The 18,676-nt window shown below is 44.0% G+C and overlaps 1 protein-coding gene across 6 annotated transcripts in view; it reads right to left on the bottom strand.

Moving 5' to 3' along the window:
* UBE2Q2 (ubiquitin conjugating enzyme E2 Q2) overlaps positions 1-18,676 on the bottom strand; it is a 120,538-nt gene that overhangs the window by 5,527 nt on the left and 96,335 nt on the right. For all 6 annotated transcript variants that reach the window (XM_075897351.1, XM_075897352.1, XM_075897355.1 and 3 more), the window contains 6 exons: positions 12,655-12,715; positions 10,774-10,864; positions 10,386-10,444; positions 6,384-6,432; positions 4,736-4,831; positions 360-426 (listed from right to left, as the gene is read on the bottom strand). In XM_075897351.1, coding sequence (XP_075753466.1) covers positions 360-426; positions 4,736-4,831; positions 6,384-6,432; positions 10,386-10,444; positions 10,774-10,864; positions 12,655-12,715 — 423 coding nt within the window. The remainder of the gene's footprint in view (positions 1-359; positions 427-4,735; positions 4,832-6,383; positions 6,433-10,385; positions 10,445-10,773; positions 10,865-12,654; positions 12,716-18,676) is intronic.

Raw genomic sequence — 18,676 nt, 5'->3', positions numbered from 1 at the left:
TTAAATGTGAACTTCCCACAAACTTTTAACTTTGATCCTCCCTTCTCTAATTCATTCTCTCAATGATTATAGCTTTCACTTGTTTTGTTCTAGATAAGCTCATTGTGGAAGGGAAAAGATGCCTTATTTACTAGTGAAGCATCTAACACTTCAGGCACAACAAAAAATTCAAGCTAATCAGGTAGAAACAAAATGGAAAACATAAAGACCATTCAATGCATGGAAGGAGCACAATCCATTCCTGCTATATCCAGAACAAACTACGTAAAACTTCATATTGTATGGCAATTATGTTAGTTTAAAGCATTATCATCTTTCCCATGCCCATACAAAATTGCAAAATGTAAATACTGACATACCATTTTTCTCATGTATTTGTACTAGAGACTTATAGGACTGCTGTGCTCTTGCTAGATTATATTGGTTCTGAAAGAAAAAAAAATGTTGTTTAAATGATACCATCAAGTAGTGACATCAAGATGTGCAGGATATAAACAATAATGGACTGATACTATAGCAAAATACAGGCAGTCCCCGAGTTACGCGGATCCGACTTATGTCGGATCCGCAGATATGAACGGGGATTTTCTCGCCCCGGAGGACTGGAGCGGTGGGACGCCTGGTCTCACCGCCCGCCTCCTCCGGGGCGAGAAAAGCTGCTCCCAGTCTCCCTGGTCTGCTGCGGGAGCCAGCAGACCAGGGAGAAGGGGAGCAAAGCGGCGCAGGACCCGGGGCCGGACCCGCGGCCGCTTCCAGATCAGCTGGAAGCGCCGCGGGTCTGGCCCCGGGTCCTGCGCCGCTTTGCTCAGCATCTCTCTGGTCTGCAGACCAGGGAGACGCTGAACAAAGCCGCGCAGGACCCGGGACTGGACCCCCGGTGCTTCCAGCTGATCTGGAAGCGCCGCGGGTCCGGCCCTGGGTCCTCCGCCGCTTTGTTCAGCGTCTCCCTGGTCTGCTGGGGGGGGACGCAGCTAGTGCCCCCCTCAGCAGACCAGGGAGTTGTGGAGCAAAGCCCGGGGCCCGTGGTAGAGCAGGTGGGGCACTGCCGGTTGGTTCCACAGCACCGCTCCTTGGCGCTACTGCACCAACCCGGCAGCACCCCAGCTACTCTGCCCCAGGAGTCCTGATTCAGCCGCTGCTGATCAGTTTCAGCAGTGGCTGAATCAGGACGCCTGGGGCAGAGCAGCTGGGGTGCTGCTGGGTTGGTCCAGTAGCGCCGAGGAGCGGCCACGCTACTGGACCAACCCAGCAGCACCCTAGCTGCTCTGCCCCAGGCGTCCCCATGTTAGCCGCTGCTGAAACTGACCAGCGGCTGACTACAGGAAGCCCGAGGCAGAGTTGCTCTGCCCCGGGCTTCCTGGAATCAGCTGCTGATCAGTTTCAGCAGCAGCTGACTTGGGGACGCCTGGGGTTCTTAAGTTGAATCTGTATGTAAGTCAGAACTGGTGTCCAGATTCAGCGGCTGAATCTGGATGCCAGTTCCGACTTACATACAGATTCAACTTAAGAACAAACCTACAGTCCCTATCTTGTACGTAACCCGGGGACTGCCTGTACCAGAAAAAAGTACCTTTTAAAAGTTAGATAGTGCTATAAATAGTCTAATAAAAATGTCTATTAAGAGCTGTCATGCAATTAACCAGGTGCAATCTTAACTTGCCAAGTCCAACCCTGCAATTTGGGACTGAAGAGTTTGGATCTCAGATTAAAAAGCCAAGACATCAAGTTTCAAAGTGCACTCTAATCAAATTGTTCTTCCACTTAAAAAGATGATCTTAAGAGCATGCATTCTGAATCATGTACAAGTTACGATATTTTTTTCCATAGTGCCAATACAGGCAAATATTAGGACAATAATGGTATTGCTACATTGCAATAAAAGAATCCCCACAATACACGGCCAACTGGCCTATGTTAGCTGACTTGTGGTTGAGGGGCTCAGGTTGCTGGGCTATAAAAAATTGCAGTGCAGATCTCTGGGCTCAGGCTGGAGCCTGAATTCTGGGACTCTGAAAGAAGGAAGGACCCCAGAGCCTGGTTTTAGCCTGAGCAAGGGTTCCCTGAAAGGTGTGTACCTGCACAGGTGCACACCAAGAATTTCATTCCCACCCACCCTCTCAGCAAGGCCACACAGCTTCAGCCCCAGCTGCTCCCAGGGGCGAGGCCACGTGGCAAGTGACTGCCCACCCTGGGAGCAGCTGGGCAGCTACCACGCAGCCTGTGTGGCACCTGCCAGAGCTGGGGCCTGCACTGCAGTACTAAAAACAGCACCATGGCCCAGCTCCAGCCCCGGCACACAGGACAGCCGCCCACCATGCCTGGCAGGTGCAGATGTCAGGAAGGCAGAACGTGAGGGAAAGGGCAGGGAGATAACTAAGGGAAAGGTAGGGGTGAGGAGAGGAAGGGGCCAGAGCAGGAGAAGTAAAGGGAAGGCACCAACAGGCAGGGTGGAGGAGAGGCATATGCTAGGGGGCCAAGAGAAGACTATGAGGGAAAAGGGCAGGAGGAGCGGGGGTAGGGAGGAATGGGAAGGTGTCAGTGGGATTGGAAGAGGCGAGGGGACAATGTGATGCTGAGAGAGGAGAGAGAGGGTGATGGGGGCAAGAGGAGGGGGAGGAGTGGGTGCCAGGAGAAGAGGAGTTGAAAGGGGGGGTGGACATGAGGAAGGCAGGGGTTGGAGCAAGTCATGTTTCAGGGCACAGAAGGGTATGAGATCTGGAGCAAAGGGTGGTGAGGGGGTAGGCACCAGGGAGGAAGAGGGCAAGGGGGCCAGGTGTCCAGGGACCATGAGGGAAAGGCAGGGACCATGAGGGAAGGAGGAGGGTGCGGGGGTAAGGGAAGGTGCATGTGCTAGGGAGACGGGGGGTGAAGTAGAAGGGCAGACATGGGGAGGGGAGGGGAATAGAAGGTAAGGAAGGGATGGGCACCAAAGGAAAGAGCCAGGGCAGGTGGGTAGAGCGAGGTGTTAGGAGAGAGGATGGGGAGGGAGGCTAGAGGAAGGTTTGGCACAGGGGGGGAAGGGCAGTTTCAGGGTCAGAGAGGATGGGGTGGTGGGGCAAGTCCCAGGAGAGCTGAAGAGGGTGAGAAGGGCAGGAGCCAGGACAGCAGAGGAGGGTGAGGGGTGGAGGGGCAGCAGCAGGCACCAGGGATGGAGCGAGGTGGAGAATGGGAGACATGGCAGCAGAGGGGAAAAGGGAGAGGTTTATCACTTGGGTACCACAGTGGCACAAATCCAAACAAGCGCACGTGACCTCAATATTGGTGCACAAGACAAAACTCACTCCGCTCGTGGATGGAAAAATCTTAGAGGGAACAGTGGCCTGAGCCCAGACATCTACCTTGCAATTTTACATTTCTGCAACCACAACCCAGACAACTGACAAAGGTCAGCCAAAGGTGTTTTACTGCAGTATAGACAGAACATTGCACAGATGAATTACTTTTAGGGTAAGGGATATTCCAAGTGAATAGACTTCAAAACAAGTCACTCTACCTAAAATACATTGTTTAAAAAGATTCTTACTGTCAAACAAATTAGCAATCTTCTACACAATGCTGCTCTCAGGGTAAGAAATTCCTTAAGAAATTAAATACCTGCTTTCAGGGGAAGAAATTCTTTTTAAAAACATAAAATGTCAAGAAGCAGAGATGGCATATTTTCCATGTACTCAATAACAGAAAGGCCTCTAATCTCAGCAGGCTCTCATAAAAGAATAGCAAAACTGTTGAACTCTTGACAGTCAATACACTGGACCAACAATAAAGCCGTCTCCTGCCACAGGGTAAATAGCAGCAATGGATAAAATGTATTGTAACTGTTCTAGACTCCTAATTCATTCAAAATTCTAACTCTCATAGACCTTTTGTAAGAACTTAAGCATCTAAGCCATTTTGCAAGTGGGACTTACATACACTTAAACATGTTTACCCATCAATGTGACATGTCCCTGTCCCTTTTGTGTTGTGGTGAATCACTAATCTGTTTGTATGCATACAAATTTGAATAATATATTTTTAAAGCGCACACAGATTTCCCCTTAACAGTGGTAAGATCAGACAATGTTTAGAGTAACACTCAAAAATATCTGGGACAGTTATTTTTTTTCAGCCTTTATTAAAACACTAATTTGTGTTTACCAAAAAGCATTTCCCAGATAACTTTTCTAAACTGGCAAAAGTTGTTTAAAGTTATCTTGGATACAACTATCCCCCTGTTCCAGAGTGACATGCTTCCAAATGCTGTACAGGGATGCAGAGTGCCTCGCTCATCCTTCCATAAAAATACAACAAGGATTCAGTTATCACCAATCAGAATTTAAAGAGAATTTAAAAAGCCTCTTTTCAGGAGCACAGAGAACTGGGGATAGAGATACAAAGCACTGGCAGAGAAAGCTTTAAGAAGAGTCAATCTTGGGAGAAAGTTTAGGCTGAAGTTTATATTACACTAAATCACCAATAGAAGCCACAAGCATTATCTGCTTGTGGCTCCTTCCATGTCAAAAATATTTGTCCTTCAGCCCCCATACACATTGTTTCCTAACAAACCTACATCGTTCATTTTCATCGAACTAGCCACACATACACCAATATGTTTCAGCACACAAAAGTGAATTAAAAGTTTATACGGGCATTCATCTAAACAACTGTTTTATATTTGAGCTTTCTGTAAAAGTCAACATAAAATGGAAAACAAAAAAGTAACTACCCATAACACTTCAATACGTAATATATTTACCTTATTGGCTCCAAACTGTACTCTGGCTTTTCCTTTGACTAAAGTGGCATTGATCTGCATGATGACCGATTCTATTGAATAGGCACTACTCCAGCCCTAAAGGAAGAAGGAAAAACTTCTACAGAATATGTGCTTGTATCAGAATCACAGAACACTAGAACTGGAAGGGACCTCGAGAGGTCATCGAGTCCAGTCCTCTGCCCTCACAGCAGGACCCAGTACCATTTAGAACATCCCTGATAGATGTCTATCTAACCTGCTCTTAAATATCTCCAGAGATGGAGATTCCATCACCTCCCTAGGCAACTTATCCCAGTGGTTAACCACCCTGACAGTTAGGAACTTTTTCCTAATGTCCAACCTAAACCTCTCTTGCTGCAGTTTAACCCCACGGCTTCTTGTCCTATCCTCGGAGGCTAAGGAAAACAATTTTTCCCCCTCCTCCTTGTGACACCCTTTTAGATACCTGAAAACGGCTATCATGTCCCCTCTCAGTCTTCTCCTTTCCAAACTAAACAAGCCCAATTCTTTCAGTTTTCCATCACAGGTCTTTAATCAGTCTTGTTGTTCTTCTCTGGACCTTATTCTTATGCTCACCCTGCAAATCCACTCTGGAAAATACATTTCTTTCTGCTAAACTCTAGCAAACCATGGTATTCTTGGTTAGTAGATTTTTTAAATTATAAAACAATTAAGTTATTCCCACGAAAAACACAAGAAACTAAAGTAAACTATGTTAGCATAAAGAGCATGTAGTAAAAAGGAAAAAGCCAAGTTGCACATATTTCCAGAATCTGGTAAGACAAAAGACAAAGAAAAAACAAACAAACTACATTATAGCATTCTAATCATTTTAAGCTGGCTTTACAATAGTAATTACAGCTTTAAGAGATTGCTTTTAATGATTCAAGTGAGCAAAAAAAGCTTTCGGAGCTATTTTTGTAGGGGAGATGCTGGCCCTTGCAATCTTCCTTCTCTAGGCAGCAGATATATACCCTAAGTTAAAGCTTCAGGGGTTAGCCGAGTTAGTGGGCTGTGCCCATGAAAGCTCCCTACATGTTTTGTTAGTCTATAAAGTGCTACCAGACCTTTTGTTGTTTTTAAAGTTTATACTAAGTTAAAGCTGCTTCAAGCACCATACACCAAAGCCCAGTACCTGCATCCCCATAATAAATTTTGTGGGGCATCTGCTGAGGTTGGAGATAAACAGAGGGTTCAAAGAAGCAAGATAACATGATCCTACCTTTTATTGGACCTGGGGCTCCCTCTCTCAGATCCGAGGATTCCCACAAGTTTGGGGGCAGGAGAAAGAGCAGCATTTCCAGTTTCCACCCTACCTCCCCAGTCCCTCCAGAGTGAAGAGGAAAATATGATGCAAGTTCAATAAGGGGACCCTTACAGAGTCCAAGTTTCCTGGATCTTGGTCCTCCACAGTAGGCATTTCCACAGGAGTGTATGATTTGATCCTGTGGTACTGTTTAAGCTCTTATACAAAAACACCTGTTTATTTCTATTACTGTTCTTAAGAAGTATGCTTTGTTCTAGTCAGGATGCTAACTAAACTAAACATTGCAACCTTCCACTATTACTCTTGGCAATTTAAAAAAAAATACAAGGAAACTACGTAAGATTTTGATTTTATATTCACCTGTTTAGTAAGAAGTTCCATGCATAATGCACCCCCACCCAGGACATACCTAAAAATAAATGTTAGATTAGAAATTCTGATTTCAACATAGCTTTTATTTCGCATCTTTCAAGACCAGCTGTAAGCGATTACTATGCAGCCATACCCTTAGGCTGTTATGGGTCTATCATACTGTTTGCTCAGCTATATATTCAAATTAGAGAGCACTTTCAAGGACAATATATTGCTATTTGTTAACCTTATACATTTGTTTATATAGAACAGAATAATGTCTTAGTGAGAATCAGTGACTCAAGTAGTCTGCATAGTTTACAGTCAGAACTGAAAAATGTGATAGAGGAATGCTATTTTTAATGGCTCTACTATGGAATTTAACACAATTTCAGCACTTTACAAGTATGCAGCAGCTTCCTCTTCTCAGAAGAGACAAGAAACATTACTTAATCTAAAAGCTCACTTTTTCCTCAAGCATTGTGTCACTTCTAAACCAAATAACTCCCCAAATGCACTATACATACTGGAAAGTCACTTTGAATGGACATTAGCAACTCACAACATGCCTGGGCAACAAAGAAACTAGGATAGAGTAATGGAAGTTTTAAGCCCACAAAGTGCAGAATGTCCTCCCTCACCCTAACTATAAGGGGAAGAGAGGACACATTTCTGACTCTGGAATTGTGTAACATTCCTCTGCAAATAGTCATTAAAAATCTAGACCTTCAGAGCTATTAACTTTTCCTTTTCCAGCAGTTTTGCACAAGAAAGAATCAGTTTAAGGAAGACAGTATGCTTCCAAATGGGTAATGAATGTGCATTCTTGAATTAAGGTGGACAAGTGGTCAAGACAGTTAGAATCAGCTTCTATAAAATCTAGGGGGGGAAAAAAACTTGCTCTCACTTACCTTCCTACAACGATACTGTATTCCATCCCCTCCCAACAAATATCGAAAAGTTTTCTCAACAAAGTCCAGCCAATGTACTTCACCAATACACTAAGGCAGTGTTTCCGATATGGTGCTCTGCAGAACCCTGGGGTTCTGCGAAAAAATTCTGCTCCCCTGCTCCCTGCAGAACTCATAGGCAGCTCCCATTGGGGCTTTGCCAGTGAGGATGGGCTTCTAGGAGCGTGCGGCTTTGGCCACTCCACCACACACTGTGGCTACCCCCCCCCCCCCCCCGCGCACAGCATGGCCCCATCTCACTCTGCATGACTGCCCTGTCTCAGTGCTTTGCAGCCAGCTCCTCCTAGTGTGCAGGCGGCAGCTTTTACAGTGGTGGGGGCGGCTGCTGCTGCTAGGAGGGGGAGGGGTGGCCAGAGCCGAGGAGCTGCTCTCGGATCTCGGCATTTTTAAATTGCTGCCTGCGTGGAACCCGGCTCAGGCTCTGCTGCCCCCCCCCAACCTGGGGCACACTTGGGCTCTGCTGCCTGCTCCCCCCCCAACCTGGGGCACACTTGGGCTCTGCTGCCTGCTCCCCCCCCAACCTGGGGCACACTTGGGCTCTGCTGCCTGCTCCCCCCCCAACCTGGGGCACACTCGGGCTCTACTGCCCCCCATGTGCTGCTGCTCTCTTTCCCATGCGCCCCTCCCCCGCTTGCTGGGGAAGTGGCAGAGTTTGATCTGGCAGAGAAGGTCAGGTTTCTACACCCTCCCCCTCCTGCCATCGGGAAGCCTGACCGGGTGCTGTAGCTGCGCTGGGCTCCCTCCCTCCTCCCCCAGGAACAAGAGCATGCTGCTTGGAGGCTTTCCTTGCTGCAGCAGGGTGCCAAGCCAGATAAGCCTCCCTGCTCATGCCCAGTACCTGCACGCATATCCCCTTCATTCCCCTCCTCCTGCCAAGAGCCCACATTCCCAGCTTGCTCTGACACCATGCCCCAAATCCTCTCTTGTACCCTCCTTCCTGGTCAAACACCCTGCCTCAAGACCCCTCTTGTACCCTCCCTCCTGGCCAGACACCCTGCCCCAAGATCCCTCTTGTAACCTCTCTTCTGGCCAGGCACCCTGCCCCCAAGACACCTCTTCTACCCTCCCTCCTGACCCGCCATCCTGCCCCAAGATCCCATCCTGTATCCTTCCTCCTGGCCAGACAACTCTGCCCCAAGCTTTCTCCTGTGCTCTTCTTCCTGGCCAGGATATTGAAGATCATCTTTGTGATTTATAAACAGATATCATGAGGTATTTTCCAACCATAAATTATAATAACTGAATCTGAGATCCATTAAGTATAACAGGAAAGCCAGTCTATGCAAGATTATGAAAACCTAATCAAAATCACTACAGATGGCCAATTAAAACAAAAAATTAAAAGAAGTTTCTCTGATTACATTTTGGGGCGGGTTATGTCAAGAATATTCAGCTTTATCGAGACTTGTAATTCATCATTAGTTAACTTTCAGCAGCACATACTTGTGTGAAACTGGGTTCTCGAATTATGCAGCAACAAAAACAAAATACAGAAATCGACAATGCAGCGCCAGATATGCAAATCCAACTTTTTAGTATTAAAAAAAAATAAAAAGAATTTGCCAAGAAAAGAAGAAAACCCACTCTTCACATTTAAAACTGCCAATACAATTCATATTAGTTTTTGAGCTATATTTTTTTGTACACATTAAATGTGATTTTTGTTTTTAAATATGTGCTATTAAACTAAATGTTGACCTTATGTAGCATTTGCTCATTATTATTATCCTTACTTATTTGTGGTCTACTTTTTCAGCTCCATATCCCAGACTGTCCTCCTGGGGGAGGGAGGGAGTGCGGTGTGTCATGGTGCTCAGGTCCGGCAGCTCTTTTTTTTTTCTTGACAAATTTTCCTTAGGGGTTCTTTGAAATTCTTCCAAGTTTAAAAGGTTTCTGTGGCCAAATAAAATTGGGAAACTGCTCTAAGGAAGTTTAATGCTCTAGGGCCCTGGTGGGGAAAGTAAGGCGCCCAGGGGCCAGAAGCGGCCTCCAGTTTGCCTGAAACCAGCCCTCAAAGCTCAGGGCTCTCCACTCCCAGCACTAGGGAGCCTGTACAGGTGCTCCAGCCCCCTGCCGCTCCATCCTGGAGCTGGAGCACACAAAATCTATTAGTCTGGGTCCCCCAAGGCTCTGGTGTGGGAAGAAAGTGCAGGCAGTGTCTGTCTTCTCAGTCGGGGACCATGGCAGTGAGGGTTTAAGGTTTTTTTTCCTTCTCACTTGTGTGGCCCCAGACTGCCTTTTCTGTGGTGAGTGGCCCCTGACCCAAAAAAGGTTCCCCACTCCTGGTATAGGGCTATATTTGCATTTCCCCTAAAATTCACCACCATTAACAGAAATGCAGCTCAATCTGTGTGAAAGCCAGTATAGATTCTCCAGCAGGTTTAAAACCACCACGTGATCAGGTCTGAACAAAGGGGGGATTAAATCACATAGAGGTAACACTGGCAATTACCTTAACTGTTACCCCAATCATTGCTACAGTCAATATCAATAGCAGAAAGTTCTAGGGAAAAGTATTAGTGTACACACACATTTTGCAAGGTCACAATGAACTGAACTAGCACATTTCATTTGGGCAGCTAACTGGAAGCTTCTTTAGTTTACTGGTTTGAAATAGCAGTGACCGAGAGGTCTGTCTCTCTATGGGTACGGCTACACTAATTCGTTAGTTCAAGCTAGGTAGGGTAATGAGGGCAAGCTTCATTTGCATATTCCCGAGCATTGCCATTTTTAAATCCCCCTTAGTCCGAACTCCGTGCCTGCGGCTACACGTGGTACGGACTAGGTAGTTCAAATTAAAGATCCTAATTCAAACTACTGTCACTCCTCATTCCACAAGCTAACGAGCTAGTGTAGACATACCCTATGTTTCTCACATTTCCTGAGCATTGTCAGTCTCCTGTTCTACAGCAGTTCACCAATATACATTGTGGAGTCATGTCTTAAAATCCAGTTGTAGTCCCCAAAAATCAAGGATTCCTGGAACTCAGCAGTTTCTACTACAAAACCTTTTCATACAAGTCAGCGTTAAAAAACTTACCCTCCCGTGAGCACAGGAGATACCACTCGTACAAAGGGTGGATCAAAAGGAAAATTATCCTGAAAAGCACAACAAAAAGTGTAGAGTTAAAAGCCATGCTGCAACACGGATTTATAGTAAGAAAGAGATATTTCAATTTACTCTTTGGGAAATGCATAGTATATAGATTTTGAGAACTTAAATGTTCTTTCATTTATGTAGACATTCATATTACTTCTAGCAGGACATCAGTCATGGAATGTGATAGTAATATACTAAAAATCTTATCTGTTTTTGAAAGCTATACCATCATCCTTCAACCAGAGCACCTGGATTATTACCATGTAAAATTATTTCTATATCCAGGCAGTAAAAAATTCCTCTCAAAATTCTACTGCTGCCCATTTACCTTAAATGAGAAGTTGAGCAAAATGTATTCTACACCTTCTTTTTCTTTTAAAACTTGAAGATCACTATGTAATGGGCTGTCAGGATCAACTCTAGGAATCAAACAGGGAAAAAAGCAAACAGAATGAACGGAATCATTCAGCTTTCTGAATAAGAGAAATTACCCTTGAATAATTCCTTTATAGAATCATAGGGCTGGAAGAGACCCCAGGAAGTCATCAAGTCCAGACCTCCAAAGCAGGACCAATCCCAACTAAATCATCCCAGCCAGGATTTTGTCAAGTCAAGACTTAAAAACCTCTAGGGATGGAGATTCTGCCACCTCCCAAGTAACCCATTCCAGTACTTCACCACCCTCCTGGTGAAATAGTTTTTCCTCATATCCAACCTAGATCTTCCCCACTGTAACTTGAGACCATTGCTCCCTGGTTCTGCCATCCATCACTACTGAGAACAGCCTCTCTCAATCCTCTTTGGAACCTCCCTTCAGGAAGTTGAAGGCTGCTATCAAATTTCCCCTCACTCTTCTCTTCTGCAGACTAAATAAGAAGATTTGCTGCAATGTATCATATTCTTAACATACTTATGGTATTCAAGGATTTTGAATCTGGACATTCAAAACAATGTTTTTTTTGAAAATTTCAGCAATTTCAACAACACTGTTTGTAGACAGACACTGGTGGCAGGATTACGAATAGCTAGCAGACTGGTTACCTATTCTTGCAGTGTAAAATTAATCCTATCTCAAGAACTTCACCTCAGTAAACTTTTTAGTAAGAACAGAGACATAATCTGTTGTAAATTCGGTTATGTACGTACTGAATGTGTCATATACCCAGCTGAAGACCATAGATATTCCATTGGAAGCCTGCACAAAATTACTGCTGAAGCCAACAGTACATTTCTCTGAGGCCTAGTCTATATTACGCCCCCTCATCGATTTAAGACATACAACTTCAGCAACACGAAAAGCGTAGTTGAAGTCAACATACTTTGACCTATTTTCCACAGTGTCTTCTATGCAGTAAAGTCAGAGTTGATGCTCTCCCGTCAACTCTGCCTACTCTTCTCGTCCTGATTGAGTACCAGAGTCAATGGGAGAGCACTTGGAGCAGACATGATAAATCAACTGCCAGTGGACTGATCACTGCAGTGTCGATCCACCATGTAATGGAGAGAAGCCTTGACTGCCTAAAACACACTCAGAGAGGGAAACAAAGCTGATGCTCATGGCAACTAGGGGTGGGTTAGTGTTCATGCAGTTCTGAGAGAACCTCATAGTGGTCTGTTGGGATCCACTCCAACACTTCTAAGGGACAGCTATAACTAGCTTGGTTTGGGATAAGTTTTCCATTTTAAAGATTATTCTGTAGGTTAGCATGTTGTAGTATGATCAGGGATGATTTCAAGGGAACTGCTCTGGGAGTATTATTTGAAGTAAAAGATACATTAAACTATGGCCATGCCTAAAGTTTTCAATCTTGTGAATATTTCATAGTTCTTTTTCCATTTTAGACATATGTAATTGTTGAGCCATAAAAATAAAAGCTACTAAAGCCAATAAAAGAGTTTGCTTCTTTTGTATAATTTGAATAGCATAAAAACATATTTATTCTTCAAGTTAAAAAATTGTTCAGTATGATTGGATCACCATTTTGTATGGGTTTGGAGAGGGAATTTTGGTAGTTATAAAGGTTATGATAAAAGAGCAGTTGTTTAGCAGTGTAAACTCTGGTGGAGCTGGCACAGAATATACCTATGTAGGACAGATCCAGTCTAGAATTACATATTCTAGCTAGACAGTTTCAATTCCATAGTGTAATCTATGCTTCAGCATTAATATGGGTTCTTTAGAAGAGATTTAAAAAAAATGTAAACTTACTTTAAAAGTTTAACATGCCACTCGTACAGGCTGTCATTTACAAGTTCCACTGAATAAATCCCTGTGGAAGTATTAGACAAGTTATTTATGAACCAGAATGTACTTTTGTAACACCATCCCATACAGACTATTTCATCATCTTTAACAAGGAAAAGCACATGAAATCTGCTATATTCTTTTACGTGCCTGAGCAAGCCAGACTGTGAATATAAGCAAAGATTCATCTATCAGATATAACAAGGGATAAGAAATTCAATTCAGGATATGCTTTCCCTCAGAAATACTTTCAGAATAAGGTTACAAAAAAGTCAGTAACTATCTCCTAATAGCTTCAAATAGGAATACCACACAAATTAAAGTTGTGATATAGATATTGGTCATTCTAGAATTTCTTCACTTCTGTTCTCTTCACATTTCCTACTATACCTATATCTCATTCAAAGCTTAATCTCCTGTACATATGCACAAAGATTAGTATTATGCATACTAGTCCAGACAAACAACTTCCTAATTTGCACATGGGGACTGATCCAGTAGATGCAGCCAGCGAGGTAGCAATAGCAGACCAAAGGATGTCAGTCTCTGGCAACCTGTAAACAGCAATGATTTGAGACTACGATCTGTGCATGTTTAGATAGTTTATTGTATAAATTAGATTTACAAATTATACTGTAAATTTGCCTGTTGCTTTATATAACTAAACTTCACCACAGCATTTTAAGTAGTCAATATATTAAGAACATAAGAACGGCCATACTGGGTCAGACCAAAGGTCCATCCAACCCAGTACCCTGTCTGCCGACAGTGGCCAATGCCAGGTGCCCCAGAGGGAGTGAATCAAACAGGTAATGATCAAGCGATCTCTCTCCTGCATCCATCTCCACCCTCTGACAAACAGAGGCTAGGGACACCATTCCTTACCCACACTGGCTAATAGCCATTTATGGACCTAACCTCCATGAATGTATCTAGTTCTCTTTTAAACCGTTATAGTCCTAGCCTTCACAACGTCCTCAAGCAAGGAGTTCCTCAGATTGACTATGCGCTGTGTGAAAAAGAACTTCCTTTTATTTGTTTTAAATCTGCTGCCCATTAGTTTCATTTGGTGACCCCTAGTTCTTATATTATGGGAACAAATAAATAACTTTTTCTTATTCACTTTCTCCACACCACTCATGATTTTATACACATTTTATATATTAAGTACAGGGAATACATATATAAGTAGGAAAGTTAACTTTTTATCATATAAAAGTCAAGACTGGCAAGTTTTTAAATATGTATTTTATATGTAATATTTTGAAAATAGTAATTCCAATAGGAGTGCCTGGTAATTATAGAATATATAGAAATCTCTCTCCTTTCTGAAGAAAAAACAGTTACAGTACTCGTCTTTTATAACTGTTAAAACTTAAAAAAATAATGAATAGTCTTGTAGCACCTTAGAGACTAACAAAAATGAAGATGGTATCATGAGCTTTCATGGGCACAACCCACTTCTTCAGAGGACTGGAGTTTAGGGGTCCAGTTTCCAAATAAATAGCAGAGAAAGAGAGGGATGGGGAGGGGAAGAGAGAAGAAAAAAGAAGGGAAAAAAGGAGAAAAATATTGTCAATTAGAGTGTCCATGTTAACTGAAGCTGATGAGAGTGGATACAAAGTGCTCTTAATTACCCAGTGTTTGGTTTTTTATGTCGTTAGGATGTGGAATGTAGCAGGTACTCCAGTTAAGGTCTTTGTTTAAACCTTTATTGTAGGTATTAACCTTACAAATGAAATGAATCTCTGCTTCCTGTTCAAGTTGGTTTTTGAAACTGGTTTGAAATAATATCGAAACTTTGAGATCCATTAATGAGTGCCCGGGCAAATTAAAATGTTCCCCAACAGGTTTCTGTGTGTTACCTTTTCAAATATCTTATTTGTGTCCTTTAATCCTCGCTTGTAGAGACCATCCAGTTTGGCCAATATACATGGCAGAGAGGCATTGCTAGCACTTGATGTCATAGATCACATTGGTGGATGTGCAGTTGAATGAGCCTCTGATGTGGTGGTTTATGTGGTTAGGTCATGTGATGATGTCACTTGTATAGATATGTGGACAGAGTTGGCACTGGATTTGATTGCAGGGGTGGGTTCCTGGAAGAGTATGATGGAGATGTGCTGCATGGTTATTGGAAAGAATTTGTTTGAGGTCTGTAGGCGAGGATTGGCCTCCCTGCAAGGCCTGTGAGAGTGAGGAGTCATTTTCCAGGATAGGTTGTATATTGTCGATAATGCTGTGGAGGGGTTTAAGTAGCAGGCTGTAGGTGATGACAAGTGGTATCCTGTTTTCTTTGTTAGGCCTATCTTTGAAGAAGCTGATGTCTGGGTACTCGTCAGGCTCTGTCAATCTGTTTTTTCACTTCCTTGGGTGGGGAATTTTAGTTTTAAGAGTGCTTGATATAGATCCTGTAGATGTTTGTCTCTGTCTGTGGGATTGGAGCAAAGCCGGTTGTATCTGAGGGCCTGGCTGTAAACAAGTGATTGGGAAATGTGTCTAGGATGGAAGCTAGAGGCATGTGTAACGGTCAGTAAGTTTCTGACATAAGATGGTGGAAATGTGTCCGTCACGTAATTGTACTGTTGTGTCAATGAAGTAGATCTCGTGTGGACTGATCCAGGCTGAGGTTGGTGGTGGGATGGAAGTTGTTGAAATCCCTGTGGAATTCTTCAAAGGTCTCCTTCTCATGGGTCCCTATGATGAAAATGTCATCAATGTAGCATAAGTAGAGTAAGGATGCTAGGAGGCAAGAGCTGATGACATGTTGTTCAAAGTCAGCCATAAAGATGTTGGCATATTGTAGGTCCATGCAGCTGTGACACTGACTTGAAGATATAAATTGACTCCAAATTGGAAATAGTTGTGAGTGAGGACAAAGTTGCAGAGCCCTGTAACCATGTGTGCAGTGGTGTCATCAGGGATTGTGAAATGTTGGTATAATGAGCTTCTACATCCATAGTGGTCAGGATGGCGTTTCCAGGAAGATTACTGATGTTCTGTAGTCTTCAAAATGTGTTGTTTAATGTCTATCCCAATCAGGTGTGTTGTAGCCAGACAGGAACCCCCCTTGTAACATCCATATTTGCTTGCCTGGAGCATGCAGGGCACACAGAGCAGAAGGCCCAGGCTGTGTGACCGTGAATGGCTGTAAACAGAGATACGCCAATTGCTGACCAAGAGGCTGCCAAGGAGCGCCCTTGACTCAAACCCATATTGATACGAACACACATCCGTCCACAGGGGGAGGAATCTCTCACCCAGTAAAAAAATGTCTAGTACTCACAATTTAGTTATCTCTCTTGCAAGTGTAAATTAATTTGAAACTTGCTTGTAAGAACTGGCGCCACAAAACGGACCAGTACAATTCGGCATCTTAGATAAGAAAGAGGATACGGGCCCCCAGGGGTATATAGATGGGTCCAGCAGCACATTTTCTCTGAGTGTCAATCTACCATCTATCTGCTGGTCGGGTTAGGTGTTTGATCTCCCGAGGTTCCAGAGGGGACGCCCACCTCATATTCGTCTTTCCTAGGAATTGAGAGACCGGCCCTGGCCTGACACGCTGGAGTCGAGAGTCACAGAAAGGGGTAAAAATTGTACCTGGATGTGGTCCTTTGTCTTAAGTGTACACATAGACTTAGAGCTCTTTAAAGATTAAGCTGTCACTTGGTACCATTATTTCTATTTTCTATCTTTACCTTTTTCCTGTGATCATTTTTAAGACCTATATATATATATATATATATATATATATATATATATATTTGCTAGCATTTAAGAAAGAGAGCAATAGCCATTGTAACCATATGCTTTTATAAGTCTTTTAATAAACCTGTAACTGTTTAAGCTTTAACCTGACTCCTTCAGTTGCTGTAATAGAACCAAGCACAATTTAAAAGAACTTCAGCCGGTCATAAAGGGACAGACATAGGGAGAGCTTGGGCGTTTGGATCTGTGTCACTCCCAGGTGACAAGATCTGTTGGGGCACCTTTCCAGCCTTTCCCAGGCTGCCCGCTGCGAAGGAACTTTGTGTTCTAGCAGTTAAAATCTAAGGTGTAATAAGCTCTTCCTACACACTGGGGCGTCTGTTAGCCTGTTTGGCTACCCTCTGCGAAGGGACTGTGGTCCTAGCAGTAAAGTCACGGACGTTAAAAACTTTCGGGGCTCCTTTCAGCCTTCTGGGCTGCCCGCTGCGACGAGACTTCGTGTCTTAGCAGTCAAAGACTTAGGAGACATACCCACACACACTGCCCTGACCGTCGGCTGACATGTGTGCACACGCACATGCATAGTAACAGGAAGATTTTCCCGAACAGCTAACTGTAGGGTCAGCCTGAATGCCCCCTCACGTGGTACCATTATGGCACCCAATGTAGAGCTCTGTCAATCCACCCCCTCTTCAGTTCCTTCTTGCTGACTACTCCAACAAAGGGGAAGGAGGTGTCAGCTGCTGATACAAATAGTTGAGGCAACTTCCTGAATGGTCTTGTTCTGTCAGTGTAAAAGGCCAGTGCTGTATGTCAAGAGAATGGAGACAATGTTCTCTAGCACTGGAGTGCAGTTTGGGATAAAATACTGAAAGAAAGATGTCTCAGCTCATATGAAAATTTGAGACCACCTTTGGAAGGAAAGCTGGATGTGGTCAGTGTTGCTCTTTGTCCTTATAGAAAATTATATAACGAGGCTCTGATATGAAGGCCCTAAGCTTAGCTACCTTCCTAGCAGAGGTTACTGCAACCAGGAAAACCACCTTGTAAGAGAGGTAGATCGGGGGAAAATGGCCAATGGTTCTAATGGTGGACCGTGAGTTTGGAAGGATCCGTTGGCGGACCTTAGGGTAGACTCTGTCCATGACCTTTAGAAATCAGCTAACTAGGGGTTTGGTAAATATCAAGCAACTGTGTCCCCCCAGGTGGAAAGCAGAGATGGCAGCTGGATGGACCCTTATAGAGGACACCAACAGAACCTTCTGCTTAAGGTTGAGAAGATAGTCTATGATTAAAGGTGTAGAAGCCAGAATTGGAGACAAACGATACTGTGCTAACCAATTCTCTTCCATTTGGCAAGTTATTTAGCTCTTGTGGAGGGTTTTTCTATTACTAAGCAGGAGTTGCCTGACCTGGTCCAACCAAGAAAGCTTAGCTGGGTTCAGCCATAGAACTTCCATGCTGTAAGGTGTAGTGATATATGTCAAAGGAACTTGTTTCAGAGTTCACAAGACAAAGGTCTTGCGTCAGAAGGTCCAGGAAGAGAGGTAGGGTGATTGGGGTCCCCACAAACATGTCCAGAAGAGCTGTGTACCAATCTTGACAAGCCCAAGCTGATGCAATGAATATGACCTGAGCTTGATTGCTCCTGATCTTGAGGAGGACTTTGTGTTCAAGAGGTATGGGAGGAAAGGAATATAGTAGATGGCTTGCCCACAAGAGGAGGAATGCATCCGCTGTGGATCCTGAGCTGTGGATCTGGAACAGATCTGCTGTCTCATGGCTAATAGGTCCATTTGGAGAAAGCCCCAGTACTAGAAAACTAAGTTCACAACTTCTGGGTGACAAGACCATGCATGGCCCTGAAACAACCTGCTGATGTGGTCTGTCAGCTTGTTCTGTAGCAGAAGGTAGGAACTCTGGAGAAGAATGGAATGTTCCACACAGAAGTCCCATAGCAGGAGGGCTTCATGGCAGAGGAGAGAAGAGCATGCAACTCCCTATTTGTTGATGAAGAACATTGTCGTTGAATTGTCTCTGATATGCAATATCCTATCAGGTATGACTAGAATGCCTGATAAGGTAGACAAACCGCCCTTAACTCCCTGACACTGATGTGGAGAGTAAGGTTGGGTGAAAACAAAGGTTGGGTGAAGACAAGAGACCTTGACTCATCAGATCCACCAAATGGGCCCCTCAACCCAAGTCTGAGGTATCCATGACCAGAGACAATGATGGTTTTGGTGTCTCGAAGTGAATCCCTGAACAGACCCCC

This window comes from Pelodiscus sinensis, chromosome 14, assembly GCF_049634645.1.
Source record: "Pelodiscus sinensis isolate JC-2024 chromosome 14, ASM4963464v1, whole genome shotgun sequence".
NCBI lineage: Eukaryota > Metazoa > Chordata > Testudines > Trionychidae > Pelodiscus > Pelodiscus sinensis.
Note: the sequence above shows the minus strand (reverse complement) of the source record. Positions and strands in the feature narration are given on the sequence as shown.